This window comes from Trichechus manatus, unplaced genomic scaffold (genome assembly GCF_000243295.1).
Source record: "Trichechus manatus latirostris isolate Lorelei unplaced genomic scaffold, TriManLat1.0 scaffold00250, whole genome shotgun sequence".
Taxonomy (NCBI): domain Eukaryota; kingdom Metazoa; phylum Chordata; class Mammalia; order Sirenia; family Trichechidae; genus Trichechus; species Trichechus manatus.
The window spans coordinates 526,833-548,802 of record NW_004444186.1 but is presented as its reverse complement, the minus strand read 5'-3'; the positions used below and the strand labels follow the sequence as shown (position 1 = coordinate 548,802).

General features: G+C 45.2%; 1 protein-coding gene across 1 annotated transcript; it reads right to left on the bottom strand.

The window, feature by feature from the left end:
* Positions 1 to 12,878: 12,878 nt before the first annotated feature.
* On the bottom strand, positions 12,879 to 18,328 carry S100A11 (S100 calcium binding protein A11). Its single transcript, XM_023724515.1, has 3 exons — positions 18,247 to 18,328; positions 14,145 to 14,297; positions 12,879 to 13,186 (listed from the first exon to the last, which is right to left on the bottom strand). The coding sequence occupies exons 1-3, from the start codon at positions 18,247 to 18,249 to the stop codon at positions 13,040 to 13,042; spliced, it is 303 nt and encodes a 100-aa protein (XP_023580283.1). The 5' UTR covers positions 18,250 to 18,328; the 3' UTR covers positions 12,879 to 13,039.
* Between the last annotated feature and the right edge of the window lie 3,642 nt (positions 18,329 to 21,970).

Sequence of the window (21,970 nt, the reverse complement as noted above, 5' to 3'; positions counted from 1 at the left end):
CAGATCTACTCTTCTCTGCCCTGTGCTGCCTTCCAGTTGGCTTGGCCAGTGGGAGGCACTTGTGGGAGATAAGAAGGTGGGAAGAGAGAAATGTAGGTTTATTCCCAGGCCTCCTCCTTCCATGCTGTGGTTTGACAGTGGCCGCATTTCCATACCTAAGGCTACAGCTTCTGTGACTGATCCCGCTCCCTTGCTGGCTCTTCCTGGATTCCAGTAGCTGCTCCCTTACTTTGTCCAGTCAGGCCTAGGGGAGGAAATAACTTGCTAATTTTGCTGGTGTCTGGGTGCTTCACCATCCATGTTTTTTCCTTATCCTTGCCTACATCTTAGTAAACTCCTTTGAGGGTATATGTGTTTCCTGTGGGGACCCTGACTCTTCAGATATACACAATGAGCCCCAAGTCTGATTTTACAGTGCTATCTATCATTTATCTATTCAACGAATATTTTTTCAGACCTACCATATGCCAGGCAAGGAGCGCTGGTGGCACAATGGTTAAGCGTTCGGCTGCTAACCAAAAAGATGGAGGTTCCAACCCACTAGCAGCTCCATGGGAGAAAAGACCTAGCAATCTGATCCCACAAAGATTACAGGTAGCCTCCGACTTACTGTGGGGCTGTGTTCTGATAACTCTGTCGTAAGTCATTTCTGACCTAAGCTGAATACCTCTTTTTTTTTTAGTTTTTATTATTATTGCCTTTTATTATCAGTGTCTTTATAAATCCAATCTTTATGTGTCTTTGGGGGTTGGAAACACTGCATACAAACTTACAGATATATTTTAATACATACATACATTAAAAATATACACATCATAAAAATTTACTCTGACAATGAAGAAGAATTGGACAACTTTGGCATTTTGTCAATTGTGGTAATAAGTCTACTTGTGGAAGGTTCTGGATCATCTGGATTATCCCTGGGAATGGGGATGGCATTTCTAGTCACAAAATTAGTGACAATTGTCTGAATGGTGGTTTTCTTTTCTTCTTCATTTATTTTGTGATAACATCTCACTGCTTCCCGAATCTGCCTATCAACTTTAGCAAAGCGATCAGCGTTTGGGTCCGTGTTTTCAAGCAACTGAAGCCCGATTTAGTTTAGAAAAAACTTCAGCTAATCCTGTCACTGAAAAATTTTTTGGCAACTTCTCTCCTTCATCTTGCTCATTATTTCTTTCTTCTTCAGCATTTCTTTTCTCTTTAAAATCCATTAGGCCTTGATCTGTCCATTCCTCTTCTTTGTGATCTATGAGCTGCACCACATCGGCGGTATTGAATTCTAAATTCAGCGTTTTCGCCATATGGATGATTTTTCCATTCATCTCTTTCATCATATTATCCTGATCAAATGCTTGGAGTGTGTAAACATAACTCAGCAGTTCTTTCCAAATCCACTGCATACATTTTCCTATAACTTCCTCCCAGGAAGATGTACAACCCCCCCACCCCCCACCCAAAAAAAAATCACAGACCAACCAGCCACAGACGGTCGTAAGTGTGGTTCATCGTAACTCAAATACCTCGTAAGTTGGGGACTACCTGTACAGCCTGGGAAACCCTTTGGGGCAGTTCCACTGTGTCATACCGGGTTGCTATGAGTCAGAATCGACTCGATAGCATACACCAACAACAAATATACTAGGCATCACACTGAGAACTAGTGACGCAAAGATGCATTTAATTCGGTGTTCGATCTTGAGCTCAAAGTCAAGTCGGGAAAGACGGACAACTAAAAAAGACCACTACAGACAGAGTTGTAAGTGCTGTGATAGAATTGAGAACAGAGCACCAGGTGAGTACAGAACAAGAGCATTAAAATCAGTCTCGGTTATGGGTAGGGGTTAGGGAAGGTTTTGGGGGGATGACACGGTGCTGCTCTATAGGACAAGTAGGGTTTAGACAGGTGGATCGGGGCAGAGGGCATTCAGGAGGAGGAAGAGCAGGTGTGAAGGCAGAGAGGCCTGGCACTGCGTCTGTCATCAGTTCAGGGGTTGGCAAGGCTGAGGGAAGCAGGCAACGGGTGAGGGCAGAGAATGAGGCTGGCGAGGTAGGCAGGGACCAGACCACAAAGGCCTGAGGGCCCCAAGGAGTTTGGATTTCAGCCTGCATATTATTAAGAGGAACCAATAACCAGTTTTAACCATGGGAGTGACAACATCAGATTTGCTTTTAAAAACTCTCTTTGGTAACAGGGTGGAGAAGGGAGTGGAAGAGATCAAACTGAGGCCGGGGGAGAGTTAGAGAGTTTACTGCAAAATGGTAGTGGCTCTCTTTTCTGAAAGGTGGGGGCCAGTAGTGGTTTAGTTAATTAACCAGTTAATTAAGATGAGTATTTATAACAATGATAATACAGATTTTAAATATTTTACTTTAATTTCAAACATGCATATTTACCAATATTTTGCTATATTATCTTTCTGGCATAAATCATGCCCATAATTTCCAGTTTCATTTTTTTAAGTGGAGAATTTGAAGATGCCTGAGAGGCAATCTGAGTGAAAGATATGTCTAGATTTTTGTTCCTTTTACCCCCAATAGTTTATAGTTGTCTCAGCTATGCCTACATCAACTGCAGTTGTCTGCAGTGAATTTTTCTCATGAAATCTTTGCAAATGATTCAATGTGTGGCTTTCATAAAGACAACGACTATCTTTCTGCACTCGTGTTTTATCCGTTTATGGAATACTTAATTAAATTACAGGTTACAAAAATAAGTACAACTGCTGTCAATTGGTACAGCTCACTGGGTGGTACAAGCAGCTTTTGATAGCTTGCTAACCTAAGGGTCGGCAGTTCGAACTCACCCAGCAGCTCCACGGAAGAAAGGCCTCGCTAACTGCTTTCGTAAAGATTACAGTCAAGAAAAACCCTACGGAAAAATGTAGAACAAAATTCACATTTGCATAAAAAAAGACCAGACTAACTGGTCTGACAGAGACTGGAGAAACCCCAAGAGTATGGCCCCGGGTACCTTTTTAACTCAGTACTGAAGTCACCCTTTGATGTTCACCCTTCAGCCAAAGATTAGACAGGTCTATAGGGCAAACAATAACACACGTGAGAAATGTAAGTGACAGGGTTAAACTGTTCCCCCTTCTGGAATGTAACCTATGGGGTTAAACTATTCCTCCCTCCTCATTCCATCCCAGCCAGGCTGTCTGAGTTCCCGATAAGACATTTTTCAGTCGTCTGTATAACAACACAGTTGTCTTACTGCTTCTCTACTCAAGGCTGCTTCACTATTCATCAACCGCCCCACCTCCAATTGAACATAAGCAATAAGCTGCAAAGCTGGCCTTAGATAAACCTCGTATGTCATACCCCACGGCCGTCATATTGCACCCCCACTGCACCCCCATACATGTTAATTAGTTCCTGAAATTGCCCACCTATTCCCAGAAACTAAATGGGCACACCAGTCCAAAAGCAAAGACGGGAAGGCAGGAAGGGACAGGAAAACTGGATGAATGGAAATGGGGAACCCAGGGTGGAGAACAGTAGAGTGTGGACACGTCACAGGGTTGACAACCAACATCACAAAACAGTTTGTGTATTAATTTGTTTAATGAGAAACTGGTTTGCTCTGTAAACTTTCACCTAAAGCACAATTAAAAAAAAAAAAAAAAAAGAAAGAAAAAACCCTATGGAGCAGTTCTTCTCTGTGACACATGGGATCCCCATGAGTTGGAATCAACTTGACAGCAACGGGTTGGCTTTGGTTTTCTTTTTGGGAACAACCACAAATACGCCCTTTTAGTGAACACGTAATTCCACCAGGGGACGCACAGGTGCATAAACTACTAGAGAGTTAACCATTAACCCTGGATGTTTGTCGTTCCACAGCCATCAGGTGGCATTGTTTTTTTCTTTTTTGAGGGAATGAAGAGGTGGTTAAGTAATGGTCAGTTAAGAGAGAGTCTGAAATAAGGCAATGAGGGTGGAGAGAGGGGACGCGTATGCAAGAGGCAAAACCCAATAAATGGTGACTGGATGTACTGGTGAGAAAGAAGTGTAGGATTATCCCCCGGTTCCTGGCTTGGGCAGTTGGGTGGGAGATGGTGTGATTCACTGAAATGGGGAATGCAACAAGAGGATCAGGTTTTGGGAGAAAAAGATGTTGAGTCCAATTTTAGACATGTTTTATTTGAGGTGCGTGTTGGATATTCATTCCTTGTTTTCACAGCATCCGTTTCCCCTTTTTCCTGAAACAATCCCTGATCCACTCTTTCTCAACTCTTGGCTCTTGTAGCTTGAGTAGGGGTCCACCCCAGTTCTAAGGGTCAAGTAAACAACCTAGACCTAAGTTACTCAGTGCACTACATTCTTTTGGACATAGTGATTGGCAGGGTGATGGTCCCATGGTCCTAGTTGGTCCAAATGGAGGGAGTCTCAGGACTTTTGCTGAGAATTATGGGATAAAATTCTGCTCCTTCCTCCCTCCCCCATGGATTCTAATCTGGTAGGTCTTCGCCTTAGAAGTACTGATAACCATCTAGAAACCACGGAGAAGGGATCTGAGAATGGAGCCAATGTGGAAGAAAAGAGCCAAGGAATTTGGAGAAAGATACCTGCTTTTGGAATTGGGGTAAAACTAAAGGTACCCCTTGACTATTCAGTTACATAAGTAAATACATTCCTGGTTTTGTTTAAATGAATTAAATTGAATTTTCTATCACTTGCAACAAGAAAAATTCTAGCTGTGGGACAGCTAGGTAGAGATGCTAGGTTAAATAGATGGATTTGGTATTCTAGAGAAAGATTTAGGCTGGGAATATAGAACTGGAAGTCATTAGCATATAGATTGAAGCCATGAGTTTGGAGAAAGTTCCCGGGGGAATATGCATAGAGCAAAATTTCTAAAAATGTGACCTGTAACAAAATCATTTGGGGGAGGGAGGATTTTTACAAAGATAGATGAGGAAGCGAAGGCAGTAAGTGTAGTCTCGTTTGAGAAGTTCGTCAAATGATAGGAAGGAGGAAGCTAGGATGTGGGGTTAAGGAAGGCATCCTTGGAACTTTCTTCCAGCCCCCATGACGTCAGTGTTCCCCAGATGCAGACATCTATTCTCAGTGCTATCCTCACTCTCAGAGAGTAGATTTCTGCTTTGCAGCTTGTGGTGGGCAAACTCTAAGATGGCTCCTGTTATGGTTTTAATCGTGTCCCCAAAAATATGTGTTGTAAATCCTAACCCCTATACCTGTGGATGGAGCCCTGTCGGCTTAGTGGTTAAGAGCTGGGCTGCTAACCAGAAGGTCGGCAGTTGGAATCTACCAGCTGCTCCTTGGAAACCCTATGGGGTAGTTCTACTCTGTCCTGTAGGGTCACTATGAGTTGGAATTGACTTGACGGCAACGGGAATACCTGTGGTTAAGGAGCCCTGGTGGCATGGCGGTTAAAGTGCTCCACTGCTAACCTAAAGGTCAATGGTTCGAAACCACTAGTGGCTCCTTGGGAGAAAGATGTTGCAGTCTGCTTCTGTAAAGATTTACAGTCTTGGAAACCCTATGGGGTTGCTGTTAGTCAGAATCGACTCTACTGCAGTGGGCTTGGTTGCTTTTTTTTTGTCCCTGTGTTTATAATCCCATTTGAGAATGGGTTTTCTTTGTTATGTTAATGAGGAAGTATTAGTGTGGGGTGTGTCTTAAATCCATCTCTTTTGAGATATGAAAAGAGCAGACTGAGAAGCAAGCAAAGATGAGATCTCCAAGGAACAGGAACAGGAGCTAAAAAGAGACAAGGACCTTACCCCAGGGCCCACAGAGAGAGAAAGCCTTGAATTTGGACTTCTAGCTTCCTACACTGTGAGAAAATAAATTTCTGTTTGTCAAAGCCACCCACTTGTGGTATTTCTGTTATAGCAGCACTGGGTAACTAAGACAGCCCCCAACAATGACGCCTTCTTGTGTTCACACTCTTGTGTTATGCCCTTCTGTTGAGTGTAAGCAGGACTGTGATTTGTTTTTAACCAGTAGAATACAGCAAAGGTGATGGTATGCCACTTCCCTGATGATGTTACAGAGACAGTGTCTTCTGCCTTGCCAGCGGATTATACCTTCTCAGCTTGCATGCTTTAATGGAGCAAGTCTGAGAGGCATGGCCCCTGACCAACAGTCAGCCAGTAGCCCTCGAGGAATTGAATTGTGCCAAAAACCATGTGAGCTTGGAAGTGGATTCTTCCCCAGACAAGCCTCAGATGAGACCCCAGCCCTGGCTCAGTGCCGTCACTAGGGTTGGTACCACCCAGTGAGGTAACTCATGGTGTCACCTCCCCCCATGGACCTCCTCCTGTACCAGACCATACGGAATCCTTAGCAATGTTTATTATCAATTTTAATCATAGAATATGTGGTAAATATAGTTGTGAATTGCTTAAATGTAATATTTCTTAGATTATATAAATACTAACAATGAAATTGTTGTGTAAAATCTTTCTACCTTGAATTACAGCATTATTAGTTACATCATTAGTAACTGAGGGGATTACAGCATTATTAGTTACATCATTAGTAACTGAGGGGAAGCCTTTATTTTTCTCCTTTCCCTTTCATCACTACTTCATTCTCAAAAAGCTATTGATACAGGTTCATGAACACTAATTACCACAGTGTTGTAGCTAAGACACCAGCAAATCTGACAATATCAGCAGCTATAAAAACATTGGCAGTGACGAAAACGACAGCGTGTTCTCCTAGCACCTGCAGATGAAACCGTGTGATTTGAAGCATCATTGCCATTGGGTAATAATGACATCTCCGACTGGAGCACATCAAAACCAAAACCAAATCTGTTGCTTTCCAGTCGTTTCTGACTCATAGCGACCCTATAGAACAGAGTAGAACTGCCCCATAGGGTTTTCAAGGAGCGCCTAGTGGATTTGAACTGCTGACCTTTTGGTTAGCAGCTGAGCTCTTAACCACCGGGACACCAGGTCTCCAAGGAACTCATTAGAAGTTTCTAAAAATAAATTAGCATAGAGTTTTAGCCTTGTAGATATATTGATACATGTAAGCTGGGCTTATGAAAAATGTTTTTGTTGTTATAATTAACTAGGGGGATATTTTTATAAAAAATGATGAATTTCTGCTGAAACACTGCACAAAACATTCATAGACAGTCATTTTAATGTCACCCCCTCTGTGTCACCTGGTGCAGTCCGCCCTCCACCCCCGTGCCGCCGAGTGACACCGTTGCCCTGGCTGACACCTTGATTGCAGCCTTGCAAGAGACTCTGAGCAGAGGGCCCTTTAAGCTGGGCCCAGACTCCCGACCCACAGAAATGGTTAGATTATAAACGTGTGTGTGGTTTTAAGCTGCTAAATTTGTGGTAATTTGTTACACAGCAATAGACGACCAATAAAACAAAACTCATTGCCATCAAGTCGATTTTGACTCATGGTGACCCCATGTGTTACGGAGCAGAACTGAGCTCCATAGGGTTTTCTTGGCGGTAATTTTTACAAAAACAGGTTACTGCGCCTTTATTCTGTGGTGCTGCTGAGTGGGTTTGAACCGTCAACCTTTCGGTTTTTGTTGGTGGTCAAGGGCAAACTGCACCACCCAGGGACCTTAGCTAACGAACACACAGCTGCAACGCTTAAAGTAAGTTCTGGCTAATTCCCTAACAATCCAAGTAATGGCTATTTCAAATGTGTTTAATTTCAATTTTATCATCTTTCTATAAGCATCCTCTGTTTTCTCCAGCCCAAAAAGTAAAACAAAAGACCCTTCTTTCAATACCTCCACACCTTCAAACTGCTGGTCAGAATTACTGTGTTCTTTATGTGTGTGCACCCAAAGCATCCATTTACGTTATCACCAGTCCTAACCCCTTACACCCTCCTAGTCGCTGGCCCAATGGCCTTTCTCAGTAGTCATCCTTCCTGGCCGCTCAACCATCCCACATACAACTGAGCGCCTACGATGTCCCAGACACTGAGCCAGGAGGTCGGGTTACAACAGTCAACAAGACAGACACACTCTTTACCTGCCAGAGATGGATTACTGTACTCGCTGCCTGTACTCGCTGCACCAGGGGAGGCATGGGGCTGGATAGCATAGAGGTGGGACGCCCATCTCAACTATGGAGCTAAGCACGGTTTCCCAGAGCAAACACCATCTTCGCTGAGATGTGAGGGATATGTGGGAAAGATACACAGGAATCCTTGCGGTGAGGGTGGGACTGTGCTCCAGTCAGAGGGCTAAGCCCAAGGGGTGAGAGGTGCACAGTGCATTGAGGGAACTAAACGCGTTCAATGTGGCTGGAATTTAGAGGGGGCATGTGTTGGGGCGGGGAAGGGAGGGGAAGGGAAGATGAGGTGGGTGAGCTAAGAGGGCATCGTCCTGGCTTCACTGAGGATTGTGCCTGGCCTGCTCGAGAGCGTTGGAGAGCCCCTGAAGGGCTCCAAGTCGGGGAGAACCAGATCAGAGGCTCCAGGAAGGAGAAAGGACTGGAGAGCGGCAATGCTAGAGGAGCGGGGCTGGTTTGGAGGTTTCCAGATGAGAAGTGGTGGTGGCCTGGGTAGGGGTTGGCTGGGGATGGACTCAAGGGATGTTTGGGTGGAGAAGCAAATGGACTTGGAGATGTGACTGGATGAGGGAGAGGGAGGAATCAAGGCTGAACGTCCACATTACTGGGTGGGGCAATGATGGGGATGTCCTGAGATGGGAACAGTGGAGGAGAAGCAGGCTGGGAGGTTGGGAAGATGGTGAAAACAGTTTGGGATAAGAAGAATCTGAGAACGCATGCTTCTTGAGGACAAGGATCTTCTCTGCCTTGTTTATCCCCCTATGCTTGATACATGGGACAGTGTCGTACACTCTGTTAAGTAGATATGTGTTCAATACATGAATGAGTGAAAGATTCTATTATTTGCATGTGGAGAAGTCTAGGAGGCAGCTTTGAAGCTCAGGAGCTAGAACTGGGTTGGGGAGATTAACGTGAGTGGTCACTGGCTTCTAGTAGTAAAACAAAAAACAAAAAACAAACCCAGTGCCATTGAGTCGATTCCGACTCATAGCAACCCTACAGGACAGAGTAGAACTGCCCCATAGGGCTTCCAAGGAGTGCCTGGTGGATTTGAGCTGCTGACCTTTTGGTGAGCAGCCATAGCTCTAAACCACTATGCCACCAGGGTTTCCTTCAAATAGTAAATGAAGTAGAAGAAATAATGTGGATGAGATCCCCAGGGAGTGTATGAGGAATGCAAAGGGGTTGGCACAAGGACCTGAGGAGCATGGGCATTGAAAGATAGTAATTATTTGATGCAGTTCACCAGCCTTGCCTTGATCATGGTCTCTCCTTCGGCCCCTCAACCCTGCTGCTGCTTCTTCTAGTCTTTAAGCTCTCTTTTGTTCTCCTTTACTGAGACTTCTTCCTCTTTCTTTCCACCCTTCCAACTGTGGACATGCCCCTAGGCCCTCTTCTCTTTCTCTCTCCTGTGTTCACTTCTCCAGCTGGATTTTCTCTCCAGACTCAACGCACATGCCCACTGGGCATTGCCATCTGGACGTCCTGGTGGCATCTCAAACACAACACACCCTCACTGAGCTCATCACCTCCTCCCCAAACCAGCCTCTCCTCCTGATGTCTCTCTCCATCACTCCTCTTGCATATGGGGGAACTCCATAGAGATTTGTTGATTTGAGTCTTGAATTAGAAGTTTGGAATTTGGTACTTATTATCAAAACCTGAGTCAGCCAACCAAGTAAATTTCTCCAGTTGGTTCCCTTGAGCCTGGTGTCTTAAAGTCGGGGCCAGTGATTTCTTGGTGGAATGGCAAATAGTCATTTGGGGTATCTGATGTTTTTCTGTCTCTTTCCTGGCTCAGTGTTTTTTGTGATAATGACTTTTTTTTTTTTTTAAATACATGGTGCATCTGCCAAGGGAGTAATATGGAGACTTTCACTGACTCCAGATCCCCCCTCACCCTCGCTGCTAATAAACTCAGGAATTCATCTAAGATGTAGCTACAATTCTCCTTGAAAAATGTGGGACTTCCTAGCCTGAGACAGTGGCCTTCATTCTGGAATGTCAGAGCTAGAAAGGACCTCAGAGATAATTTAATCCATTCCACTTAGTTTATAAATGAAGAAATGGTGGTCCAGAGAGGTGTTTACTAAGACATTAAAACTCACATAAATGGATAAGGAATGAGAGGTTCTCTGGAAACATCACCTTTTCTCTGTGCTCCTTCTTTTTTTTTTTTTTAATTGTGGTTCAGATGAAGGTTTACAGAGCAAATTAGTTTCTCATTAAACAATTAATACACATACTGTTTTGTGACATTGGTTGCCCACCCCACAACATGTCAACACTTTCTCCTCTCAACCTTGGGTTCCCTGTTACCAGCTTTCCTGTCCCTTCTTGCCTCTTTTCCTTTCCCCTGGGCTGGTGTGCCCGTTTAGTCTCGTTTTGTTTTATGGGCCTGTCTAATCTGTGGCTGAAGGGTGAGCCTCAGGAGTGACTGCATTACTGAGTTGAAAGGGTCTCTGTGCTTCTTAAGTAGAAAACCAGTTGCCGTTGAGTTGACCCCAACTCAAGGCGACCCCACGTGTGTCAGAGTAGAATTGTTCGCCATAGGGTTTTCCAATGGCTGATTTTTCAGAATTACATCACCAGGGCTTTCTTCTGAGGCACCTTTGCATGGACTCAAACTTTCAACCTTTTGGTTAGCAGCTGAGCACGTTAACAGTTTGCCACTCAGGGACTCCTAGGGGTGACTATACACTGCTAAAATATATACTTGTCACTCTTTCTCTTTCCTGCTCTCTCTCTAATCTGTTGTCTTTAGTGCTCGGTCAGTCTGTAAGGGGCTGCGTGGGAATTTCACATTTATGGTCCACTGTGTAGGCCTAGCGTCCTGGGTATTGTGCTATTGTTCATGCAAAGCTTGCATAGTTCATGTCTGCATGCTCCTATGATTCTGATTTATTTTCCTTCTCTCTTCCCTCCTGTTTTCCCATGATTTTATAAAAGTTTAAAAATTAACCTAAGTTCCTCTTTGGGAGGTAGAACAACAAGTGATGAAATCTGAAGGTAAGACAGCTGAACAAAGATCTTCAAGAACACCCGCAGAAGGTCAGCGTGTCTGGAACGAGGTCATTGTGCCCAGCTCAGAGATGAACTAGCACTCCACAGATTCTTCAGACCCTGACCCTGTCCCTGTAAAATCCTCTGATCGGCCTCCAGAGGGGGAGGCAGATTTTGGAGGAGCTCATTCCCCTCTGTCTCCTGTATATCGATTTACAATAAAACCCTCTTGCTGTACTGGCTTCTGCCGCAGGCGGCTCACACCTGCGTTTTGTGGTAACAAGTCTTTTTACCCTTTCTAGATTCTCTCTCTGCTGCTTTATCAGAGGGCTTAAAAAGAAGAAAACTAATGTTAACACTAGCCCAGGCCAAACATTCAAGAAGGAAACCCACAGCCAAAATAGGAACTCGATAACGCAAACCTGTCGGTTCCTCAAACATGCCAGCTCCTCTCACCTCAGACCCTTGCCCTTGCAATGCCTTATCCTGGAATGTCTTCCTGCATCTTGGCACATTTTTGGCTCATTTTCTTCCTTCAGATCCCAGTACAACTGTCACCCCCTCAGGACAGTGTGCTTCCCAGCTTCCGTCAATCTGTAACCGACCACCTGGTACTCTTTTCTTCACAGGAGTTATCACACTCTGAAATTCCTTTGTGAATTTATTTGTATTCATTCATTGTTTCTTACCCCCCACTAGAAAGTAAGCTCAGTGAAGGCGGGGCCTTGTCTGGCTTGCTGACTGTATCCTCAGAGCCTACGACAGTGGGCGAATAGATATTTAATGAGTGAGTAATGGCAGTAAGTTATACCTCTCCATCAGTCTGAGTAATTTAGAGGTGGTCCTATGTTTGTATCATTAGTTATGGCTATGTGTATACCCAAGATGCGTGTTTACTGTTTACTGTGCAGCTTCTGGTAACTGCTTTCGCCAATGTACAGTTGTCATGGATTGAATTGTGTCCCCCCAAAATATCTGTCAGTGTGGCTAGGTCATGATTCCCAGTATTGTGTGACTGTCTACCATTTTATCATCTGATGTGATTTCCCTATGTGTTGTAAACTCTCTCACTATGATATAATAAGATGAATTAGCGGCAGTTATATTGATGAGCTCTACAAGATTAGATAGTATCTTAAGCCAGTCTCTTTTGAGATATAATAGAGAGAAGTGAGCAGAGAGATAGGGGGCCCTCATACCACCAAGAAAGTAGTGCCGGGAGCAGAGCGCGTCCTTTGGACCTGAGGTTCCTGTGCAGAGAAGCTCCCAGACCAAGGGAAGACTGATGTATCACAAGGACCTTCCTCTAGAGCCAATAGAGAAAGCCTCCCCCTGGAGCTGACGCCCTGAATTTGGACTCATAACCTACTAGACTGTGAGAGGATAAATTTCTCTTTGTTGAAGCCATCCACTTGTGGGATTTCTGTTATAGCAGCACTAGATGACTAAGACAACAGTCGTGCGCTGTATAATGTCCATGGTCTCAGGAGGTTATAACAGAGTTCAGAAATCCCCATTGGAGAACGGGACAGTCTCTTGGCTATTTAGTCAATACGGGTGCACTACAGCATCCATATGGCTTTGAGGTGCCGTCACAAAGTAGCACCCATTTGTTATTACGAACCATTGTATGGACCTTGAATTTTTAATATACTAGGCTTGCTGGGTTGGTTTGTAACTCGGGGACTACCCGCATATAATACATTGTGTTTGCACAATGTCCAAATCACGGAAGGTCCTATTTCACAGAACGTATCATGGATGTTAAACAACACGGAACTATGGTTTATATTCCTCCTCGCTCTCCGCCCTCGCACAGACTTACTGACGCTCCAGTATGTGTTTTCAAAAACAATATTACTTTATTACTACCAGCAGGAGTGGCCTGCATGGGGTGGTGGGTGTGCTGGGCTCAGGGCGTGTGTGGGCTGTGAGGAGTAGATGGTGACCGGGGCTGGGAGGACAGGCCCGGGCTTGGAGGCCAGGCTCAAGGGCTTCTCGGGTTTTTAGCGGACACGGTTTATGAAGGATTCATGGCAAGCCTGGGCAAGGCCACCAATAAGATTAAGAAATTCTGGGAAATCTAGCTGCCCGTCAGAGTTGAGGTCCAGTTTCTTCATTATGCGGTCAAGGACACCGGGGTCCTTCTGGTTCTGCAAAGAAAATAATCATTGTAAGTAATAATAATACCAGTATATCGTACTTTCTAAGGTGTTTTCAAATGTGTTGCCACGTTTAATTCACACACAAGCGTGAGGTACAGGGTGGGGGTTATTGGTAGCTCCATGTTTCAGATAGTAAAACAGAAAGAGGTGAAGTGACGTCCCCAAGGGGTAGACCTGGGACTCGAACCCAGATTTTCTGGCTCCTCGTCCAGGGTTCTTTCTGCGATATCAGTGGTCATTTAAGTTTGTAAGACAGTGGGACACTTCTTTCAAGATTTGCATGGAACTCCAATATATAAATTGTATAAAATGGAGTGGTTTGTGGTGGGAAGAGAACACAGGCCCCACCTAATCAGCCGCATTCTTCCCTCCCTAACCCCTGACGTATTTACGACCACTGGTCACATGTGGCTGTTTGTATTTAAATTAATTAAAATAGAAAACTCAGTTCCTCAGTCACGCTAGGCATATTTTCAAGTGCTCAAGAGCCACATGTGGCTGGTGGCTGCCACATTCGAGGGTGCAGACATAGAACACTTCCATCTTTGCAGAAAGTTCTATTGGCGTGGAGGGATACAGTTAGAAAACTATTCTATTACACTATTTGCCATTTCGTATGCCTCTCTCCCTAAATGGGAAAAACAAATCACCACTGTCTATGTCACGCAGTTTGCACATTTTGATCTTTAAATCACATCCTGCTTCAGGGAAGAGACCCATTACTAGTCATCTAGAGCTCACCCCGAGGCAAATGACTCAGCCTGGGCTGCTCTATGGACCACCCAGCTTGGAGTGGGCACAAAGGAGTCAGGTGTGCACCAGGGCAGACAGGTGCCATTCTTCCCGGAGTGTGGGGAGCTGCTGCTGGTCCCTCATTGCTGGCCCTTCTGCCAGGGCCTGGTTTTGTGCTTGGGTCATTTGGGGGGGCCAGGGCTGTGACCAGTACCTTTGTGAAGGCACCTAGTTCTGTATTCATGAAGTTCAGGAACTCCTTCTTGGAGAGGGTAAGGCCGTGACCATCCTGTCCAGCATACCTCTGGAACACTGCAATCAGGGACTCGATGCACCGCTCGGTCTCTGTGGGGCTAGAGATGTTTGCCTTTGGAGAGAAAATTCAGGGCTTAGACAAGGGCAAGATGTGAAGGGCTGGGTGCTAGAGGACACTCTGGAGAATCTCAACTCTTCATTTTAGGCCAAAGCAGTTTCCTAAAAGGCAGGGTCATTTTTAGGGGGTTGGGAGACCCAGGACAGACACAGAAAGTCACCTTCTGTGTGTGAGCTTCCTCTCCACCCCTCCTCACAGTTTATTCCAGGTGACATTTCAGGTGAAATACAGTTCCAGGTAAATGTGGAACATGAGGGGTATCTTTGAAAGCAGTAAAGTAGACTTCCTAAATGAGGGTCAGGGTAGCAAGGTTTATGGATATTTTTAAGACGTTTGGACACATATATGTATAACTATATATCCCAGAATCCATATGCACACCATGCAGTGTCTATAGATTAAACACTTGCCTCTTTTCCCAGAGTGTGATGAATGAAATGCCAGTTCTTTTAGAAGTGATACTGAAATGCCAAGACTCATGCATTTTCTCAAAGAAAACTAAAAGCATAGCTATTATCGTGTGTGGGGCAGGGCTTATATCTGAGAACTTCCTGGATGTTCAAAAGGGGCTTTCAAAAAACGGTCAACTTTTAAAAAACAGAAGAATGTAAGGGGGCAGGGAAACTAGATTAATGGAAACGGAACAGCAAGACAGAAAGGATAAGAATGTTCATGGATTGTGAGGAGCGTAACCAATGTCACGAAAGCATCTGTGTAGAAACTGTTGAATGGGAACCTAAACTGCTGTGTCAATCTTCACCAAAAACCCAATTGCATTTTATAAAACAAAAAACCCAAAGTGGCTTTCATACTCAAAAGCCAACAACCATTAATTTTACATGTGAGGAAACCGAGGTGCAAGAAGAAAATCAACCTGGCAGAGCCACCTTTAGAATCTGGGCCTCAAGGTCCCTTTCCTACGGTCCTCAGCCTTTGCTCCTCCCAATTCTAGGTGCCACTAATTATCATAGGAATGGACATGTCCCGGGGAGGAGCCTCTCTGGAGGTGACGCCTTTCTCTTCAAACCAAAAACCAACCAAACCCATTGCCGTCAAGTCAATTCTGACTCATAGCGACCCTATAGGACAGAGGAGAACTGCCTCACAGAGTTTTGAAGGAGCACCTGGTGGATTCAAACTGCCGACCTTTTGGTTAGCAGCCGTAGCTCTTAACCACTGTGCCACCAGGGCTTCCCTCTTCAAACCAGGAAGGTTCATATGTTCACACAGAGACTACTAGGAAGCCCCCACGGGATCTACAGAGCCGGATCACACGCTGAGGCCACAACGGGATGAGGAGAAGTGTCAAATCTGCCAGACTCTCCTTTTTTTATGTAAATATGTATTTTTTTAATTGTGCTTTAGGTGAAAATTTACAAAGCAAATTAGTTTCTCATTAAACAATCAGTACACAAATTGTTTTGTGACATTGGCTGCCAACCCCGTGATGTGTCAACACTCTCCCCTTCTCGACCTTGGGTTCCCCATTTCCATCTCTCCAGCTTTCCTGTCCCCTCCTGCCTTCTTGTCCTTGCCCCTGGGCTGGGTTGCCCGTTTAGTCTCGTAGACATCGTTGAACTACGTGTATTATTATTGTTTGTTTTATGGGCCTGTCTAATCTTTGGCTGAAGGGTGAACTTCAGGATTGACTTCAGTACTGAGTTAAAAGTGTGTCCGGGGGCCGTACTCTTGGGGTTTCTCCAGCCTCTGTCAGACCAGTAAGTCTGGTCTTTATTTTTTGTGAGTTTTAATTTTGTTCTCCATTTCCCTCCGGCTCTGTCCAGGACCCTCTACTGTGATCCTGTCGGAGATGATGGTTGTAGACTCTATTTTCCTCACAGAATTCTTCAAGGAAATGCTATCACGCGGAGCCTGCCCATCGTTTTTTAACCAGGGACCTGGGGCCTGAGGCGTGATGAGCTCTTGGGCTCCCCCAGGTGGATAAGAGCAGTAACTGCAGACACTGTGGGACACTTCCCTGCCACACCCTTCCTCCCAGACTTCACTGCTGGCATTAAACAATGGTTTACGTTTGGATGATAACGTTTGCAATTTAGTGTTTAGCTTCTGATGTCTTCTTGGGTGGGGTGGGCTTTCTGGAGCCCAGAGCTAGAGGCTTTCAGGACACATAATTCACACGTGCTATTCGTTATTGATCTGAACCCTGGCAGAGCTGCTCACCTCCCTCTGATAGTTTTCCCACCTGTCTCCCCAGGGGTCTCCAAGCCTACCTAAGGTGCCCTCGCTTCTAGGGGGGCATTCAGAACAACGGAAGTCTTCTGGAGGTGGATCTTTCCCACAACAGTCCCATTGTTGGGATCCTCCCCACCCCCCCACCCCGAAACGTGAAGAAGAAATTTCACTTAAATAAGAGTCAAGGATTGCAGTTCTCACTCCCAGCCCGCCACGCTCCCTTTCCTCCTGTGGATATATGATCGTACCCACCTTCCTCCAGGGCAGTCAGCCTAGTTCCTCACCACTGGGTTAGTGCTGGGCCTGCCTTTTCAAGGTACCCTGAAAGCAATTCACCCTTTCTGCGTGGAAAGGAAAAGTGGGAAAAGCAGGCGGGAATACAGGTTGACACACTAAAGCAGGGGTTGGCAAACTTTTTTTGGTAAAGGGCCAGATAGTAAATATTTTAGACTTTGTGGTCCATGGGGTCTTTGTTACAGCTTCTTAACTCTGCTGTCCAGGAGGAATGCAACCATCCATTAAAACCCTGTTGTTGTGGGGTCAGTTCCGACTCATGACGACCCAATGTGTGACACAGAAGAACTGCTTCATAGGGTTTTCTTGGCTGTAAGCTTAATGGAAGCAGATTGCCAGGCCTTTCTTCCGTGGTGCCACTAGATGGGTTCGAACTGCCAACATTTAGGTTAGTAGTGGAGAGCAAACTGTTTCTATCAGCCAGCAACTCTAAAGCAGCCACAAACAATTCCTAAATGAATGGGTGTGGCTGTGCTTGAAGAAAACCGTAGGGACACGTAAGTTTGAGTTGCATATAATTGTCATGTGTGCTAAAGTATTCTTCTTTAGTTTTTTCCCCAACCATTTAAAAATGTAAAAACATTTCTCAGCTCCTGGCCCTGAAGCCGTAGTTTGCTGACCCCTTCACTGAAGAGAAGCAAAGGAGGAGGTAGATTTTGAAGGTGGGTTCATGGAAAAGGTAGAAGGAAAGTTCAAAGGGGAGATGGAAGGAGAAAAGCAGTGAGAGCCTAAAAAGATGGTGGGGTAAAAGGGAAAGAAAGCAGGAAGCTTGGCGGGAACTGGGCCTCTCCCACATTCCTGGCTTTGGTTCCCTGAAGCAACGGGGTGTAGTTTCAGTCCCTTTGTTACTGGCCGTTTGGTTGCTTATTGAAACTCTTATTTTCCCTCAGGACTTAGACGACTGAGTTCTGAAGCGCTGTCTTTTGGGTTCACAGAAATTACTTGTGACGACTCAGAGGATCCCAACCCCCGTTTTAACTTTTCTCACAGATCTCCCTGGCCAGTGGCCAGGAGCCTAGTACTGAAGGGGGCGCTTCCCACACAAACAGGAAGTCGCTGTGATTCCCTCCATTCCAGGTTGAGTGAGGGGCGCCCTCTCAGCACCCAGGAACTGTGGTGGGGCCTTTTCCCCTTACAGGGAGGCTTCAGAGCAGAGCACAGCACAACTGTCCCCAGGGCGGCCTCTGTACTTCCTCTTCCCCAGCCCTGGCCCTTATCTTTACTGGCAAACGAAAGAACTACCAGGTTCCACACTTAGGCTGTTACTCCAGGTATAATTTTAGGGCTGCTGCTTTTCGTTCCCTCTTCCCTAATTCTGTCCCACAAGATCCATTTCTTCCTGCTGTTTCCTGCCACGTCCCCAGATAAAGCAAAGATAACGCCTGGTGGAAAGTATATATTGCTGTTATCTTTTTCTTTTCGTTTAAGAGGATAAACAGTAAAACGTTAGGCTTACCATGTTGGAGCGGAGCAGAGGACTGTTGGCTGTGACAGGAACGCAGAGAGCTGTGGGTCTGCTGCCTGCAGAGATCTTGCCTGTGGACGGCCCAGCCCTTCCCCTTTCCAGCATTACTCAAGCCTTACTCAGACAGCCCCTGGCCTCTGGTTGGCCAGCCCCACGCTCACAGATCAGGACTCGTCAGCCTTCAGCTTCTTTTGCTAAACACACAGCCTCTCCTTAAAACTTACACAAAACCCACTGTCCTCTCGAGTCTTAACCACTTTCTCTCTCCTCTTCCTGTGAACCTTTACGACTTTGCCTTTTCTGAATGAAAAGGTTTGCATGATAGTCTTTGGGAAGTCTATCTGTCCATGTCTGTGGGTCCTTTCCTTGTCTGTGCTCATTCTGGAGGTTAGCTGGGCAGAAAGGTTCCTTTTGAAAACGTGTAAATCAGAGTGTTGTACGGAGTCCAGGTCATGTCTGCAGGGTAGAAGTTTGCTAGGAACGGGGCTAATTATTCCCCCACACTGAAGGTATTTAATAGAGTAAACAGTGCTAATTATCACCAAGCGGAGCACCCTTCTCTCAAACTCTTCGTCTCCAAACTGACAGTGAAATAGTGCTGCAATTAAAAATTGACCCATGCGAGCAGGGTATTTATCTGTCTTTGCAGTGGAGTTTGGAGGAAAGGACCCTTTGTTTCTTGGGAATTAAGAAAGCTATGTCTTAGGATTCAGAAGCTGTGGGTCCTACTCCTGGATCTATTCTTCATTGCAATATTTCCATGTCCTGATCTGTAAAAGCAGGTCATACCGCACTTCCTACTTCATAGGATTGTTTTGACTGTCAAATGAAATAATTTCTCTGAGAGGCCTTCAAATCTACGAAGTAGATGCAAACGAAAGATAATGGACCCGGGGCTTCGCCTGGCACAGCTTTAGCCATTATCTCTGCGCACATGATGCCAAATCTTCATCTCTACTTTCAGCTACTCCAAATCCACGTTTTCAGTTTTGTGCTTATAAACCCACTTGAAAGTCCCACTGTTGTAAACAGACTCACTGTTTCGAGAAATAGCTTGTTTTCCCTAAAGCTGTTTCCTTCCCGGCTTTCTCCCTCTCTGCTAATGGTACCGTTGTTCTTCCATGCTCCTGAGTTGAGAACACTAGACTCGTACTTTGACTCTAAATCCCTCTTACCTGTGTCTTAGTTAGTTGGTGTTGCTATAACAGAAAGCCACAAGCGGATGGCTTTAACAAACAGAAATTTATTCTCTCACAGTTTAAGGGGCTAACAGTCTGAATTCAGGGCACCAGCTCCAGGGGAAACCTTTCTCTCTCTCTGGGCTTTGGGGGAAGGTCCTTGTCATCAATCTTCCCCTGGTCTAGGAGCTTCTCAGCGCAGGGATCCTGGGTCCAAAGGACATGCTCTGCTCCTGGCTCTTCTTGCTTGGTGATAATGAGGTCCCTCTCCTCTCTGCTCACTTTTCCCTTTTATATTTCAGAAGAGATTGACTCAACCTAATCCTATAGAGTGTATCCTCCCTCATTAACATAACTGCCACTAATCTTGCCTTATTAACATCATAAAACCAAAACCAAATCCGCTGCTGTGGAGTCGATTCTGACTCATAGAGACCCTATAGGACAGAGTAGAACTGCCTATAGAGTTTCCAAGGAGCAGCTGGTGGATTCGAACTGCCAACCTTTTGGTTAACAGCTGAGCTCTTACCCACCAGTTAGGATTTACAACACGTAGGATAATTACATCAGATCACAAAATGGAGGACAACCACACAATACCGGAAATTACGGCCTAGCCAAGTTGGCACACATGTTTGGGGGACACAATTCAATCCAAAACACCCTTCAAATCTTAGCAAGCACCAAGTTTTAATCAGTTTTATTATTACACTGTCTCTCACATCTGCCCTTTTTTGTTCTGTTCCCGTTTCCTCCGTTCTAGTTTAGGTCTTCACTGCCTGTCTCCTCTAATATTCTAAGTGGTCTTTTACTCTCTAATTTGTTTTACTGACTATGAAAAACACATTCTCCTAAAGTACAGCTTTGATCAATTGCCTGCTTAAAAACGAAACAAAAAAACCAAACAAAATGGCTCCCCAGTGCGTTTGATAGCAAATCTGGACTTCTTAGCATCTAGCTGACTCTGAACAACCTATTTAACTTTAATTAAATATTTAATTCCTTGATTTATTCATTCAACACATATTTCTGAGCACCTACTATGTGCCAACCTCAGTGCTAGGCAGTAGAGATACGAAGATGAGTGTAATATAGTCTGCCTTTGAAGAAGTCTATGGATAAGCTTACGGTGGTGGGGTGAGGGTGGGGTATTCCATGATGGCTCCTGGGGTCCATGAACACGCTAAAATTATATGTGAAATTTTCTACATTAGTCAGTTTTTTTCCTGGGGAAAGAGTCATAGCTTTTATCTGATTCTCCAAAAAATCTCTGATAAAAAAGTATTTGAAAATCATTAGTCTAAATCACTCCATACCTCAGTCATGGGGCCTTCCATACCACAGACCTTTTAAGAGAAAACGCCCCATTTATAGCCCCTGCTGAAGGGGCAGCCCAGGTGTCCATGCTTTGCATGATTAGCACTGTGCCCGCTGTCACAGCTGATTGGACTGAAGTTAGCTCTGGACTCAAGAACTGACACTGTAGATTGTGTTCTGCCTCATTAACATAACTGCTACTAATCCTGCCTCATTAACATCATAAAACCAAAACCAAGCCCGTTGCTGTGGAGTCCATTTTGACTCATAGCGGCCTTATAGGACAGAGTAGAACTGCCCCATAGGGTTTCCAAGGAGTGGCTGGTGGATTCCAACCACCAACCTTTTGGTTAGCAGCCATAGGATGGTGTTGGATTAGGGCCACAGGATGGCCCACAGTAGACCTCTCAGTCTGGCCTGAAAAGGTGATCTGGGGCCAGTCAGCGTCTTGTTCTTGGGAAACAGAAATCGGAAACCCTCAGAGAATTAGACAGAAGAGCTGAAGCCGGACATTTGCGAAGAGAGAAACCATGAGGTCATGGCAAATCAAAATTAGGAAGAAGCGGATGGGCAGAATGGAGGGGAAGTAAGAGGACTGTTAACTGGAAAAAAGAAGAGAAGTAGCTAGTTGGCTATTAGCTGCGTTGTGTAAATGGCGGAGCAGTGAGAGTGAAGAGCCCGCCGTCCGTCTCCATTAGTGTTCTTACTCTTCCCGAGCCTGGCTGTGTGGCATTCCTTTGTTTGTGTAGGACATTTATTCTTACAACGACTCCTCTGCCCCATGGGCAGCTTGAGCGAAACCGAAGAGTTAAACCAAATAATTGTAAATCGTCCAGAACCAGGTTGGGAGATCAACCACATCTAGTTAGGGTTGCTGGTGGTGGCAACTCCTCAGGGCCATGCTGAAAGGGGTTCATGACTATGTTATCAGTCAGAGAGGGAGAGTCCAGGAAACGTAGAGTTGGCAAAGTAGGTAAACAATGAGTCAGACTGAAGGGCTAAAGCAGGCAAAGAGCTGAGGATGAAGGAAGGCTGGGAAATTGACGGCAAGAGACAAAACCGAGGTGTGCATGAGCAGAGGGCCTGTTCCAGAAATAATGTGGGAACTTCCACAGTCCAGTGTGATTGCAATCTGAGTCTTACGTGCAATCTGAACTCTGTACAGGTTAGGTTGGTCCCTAAATGGACACAATAGTGTAACGGACATAATAATGGGTGTG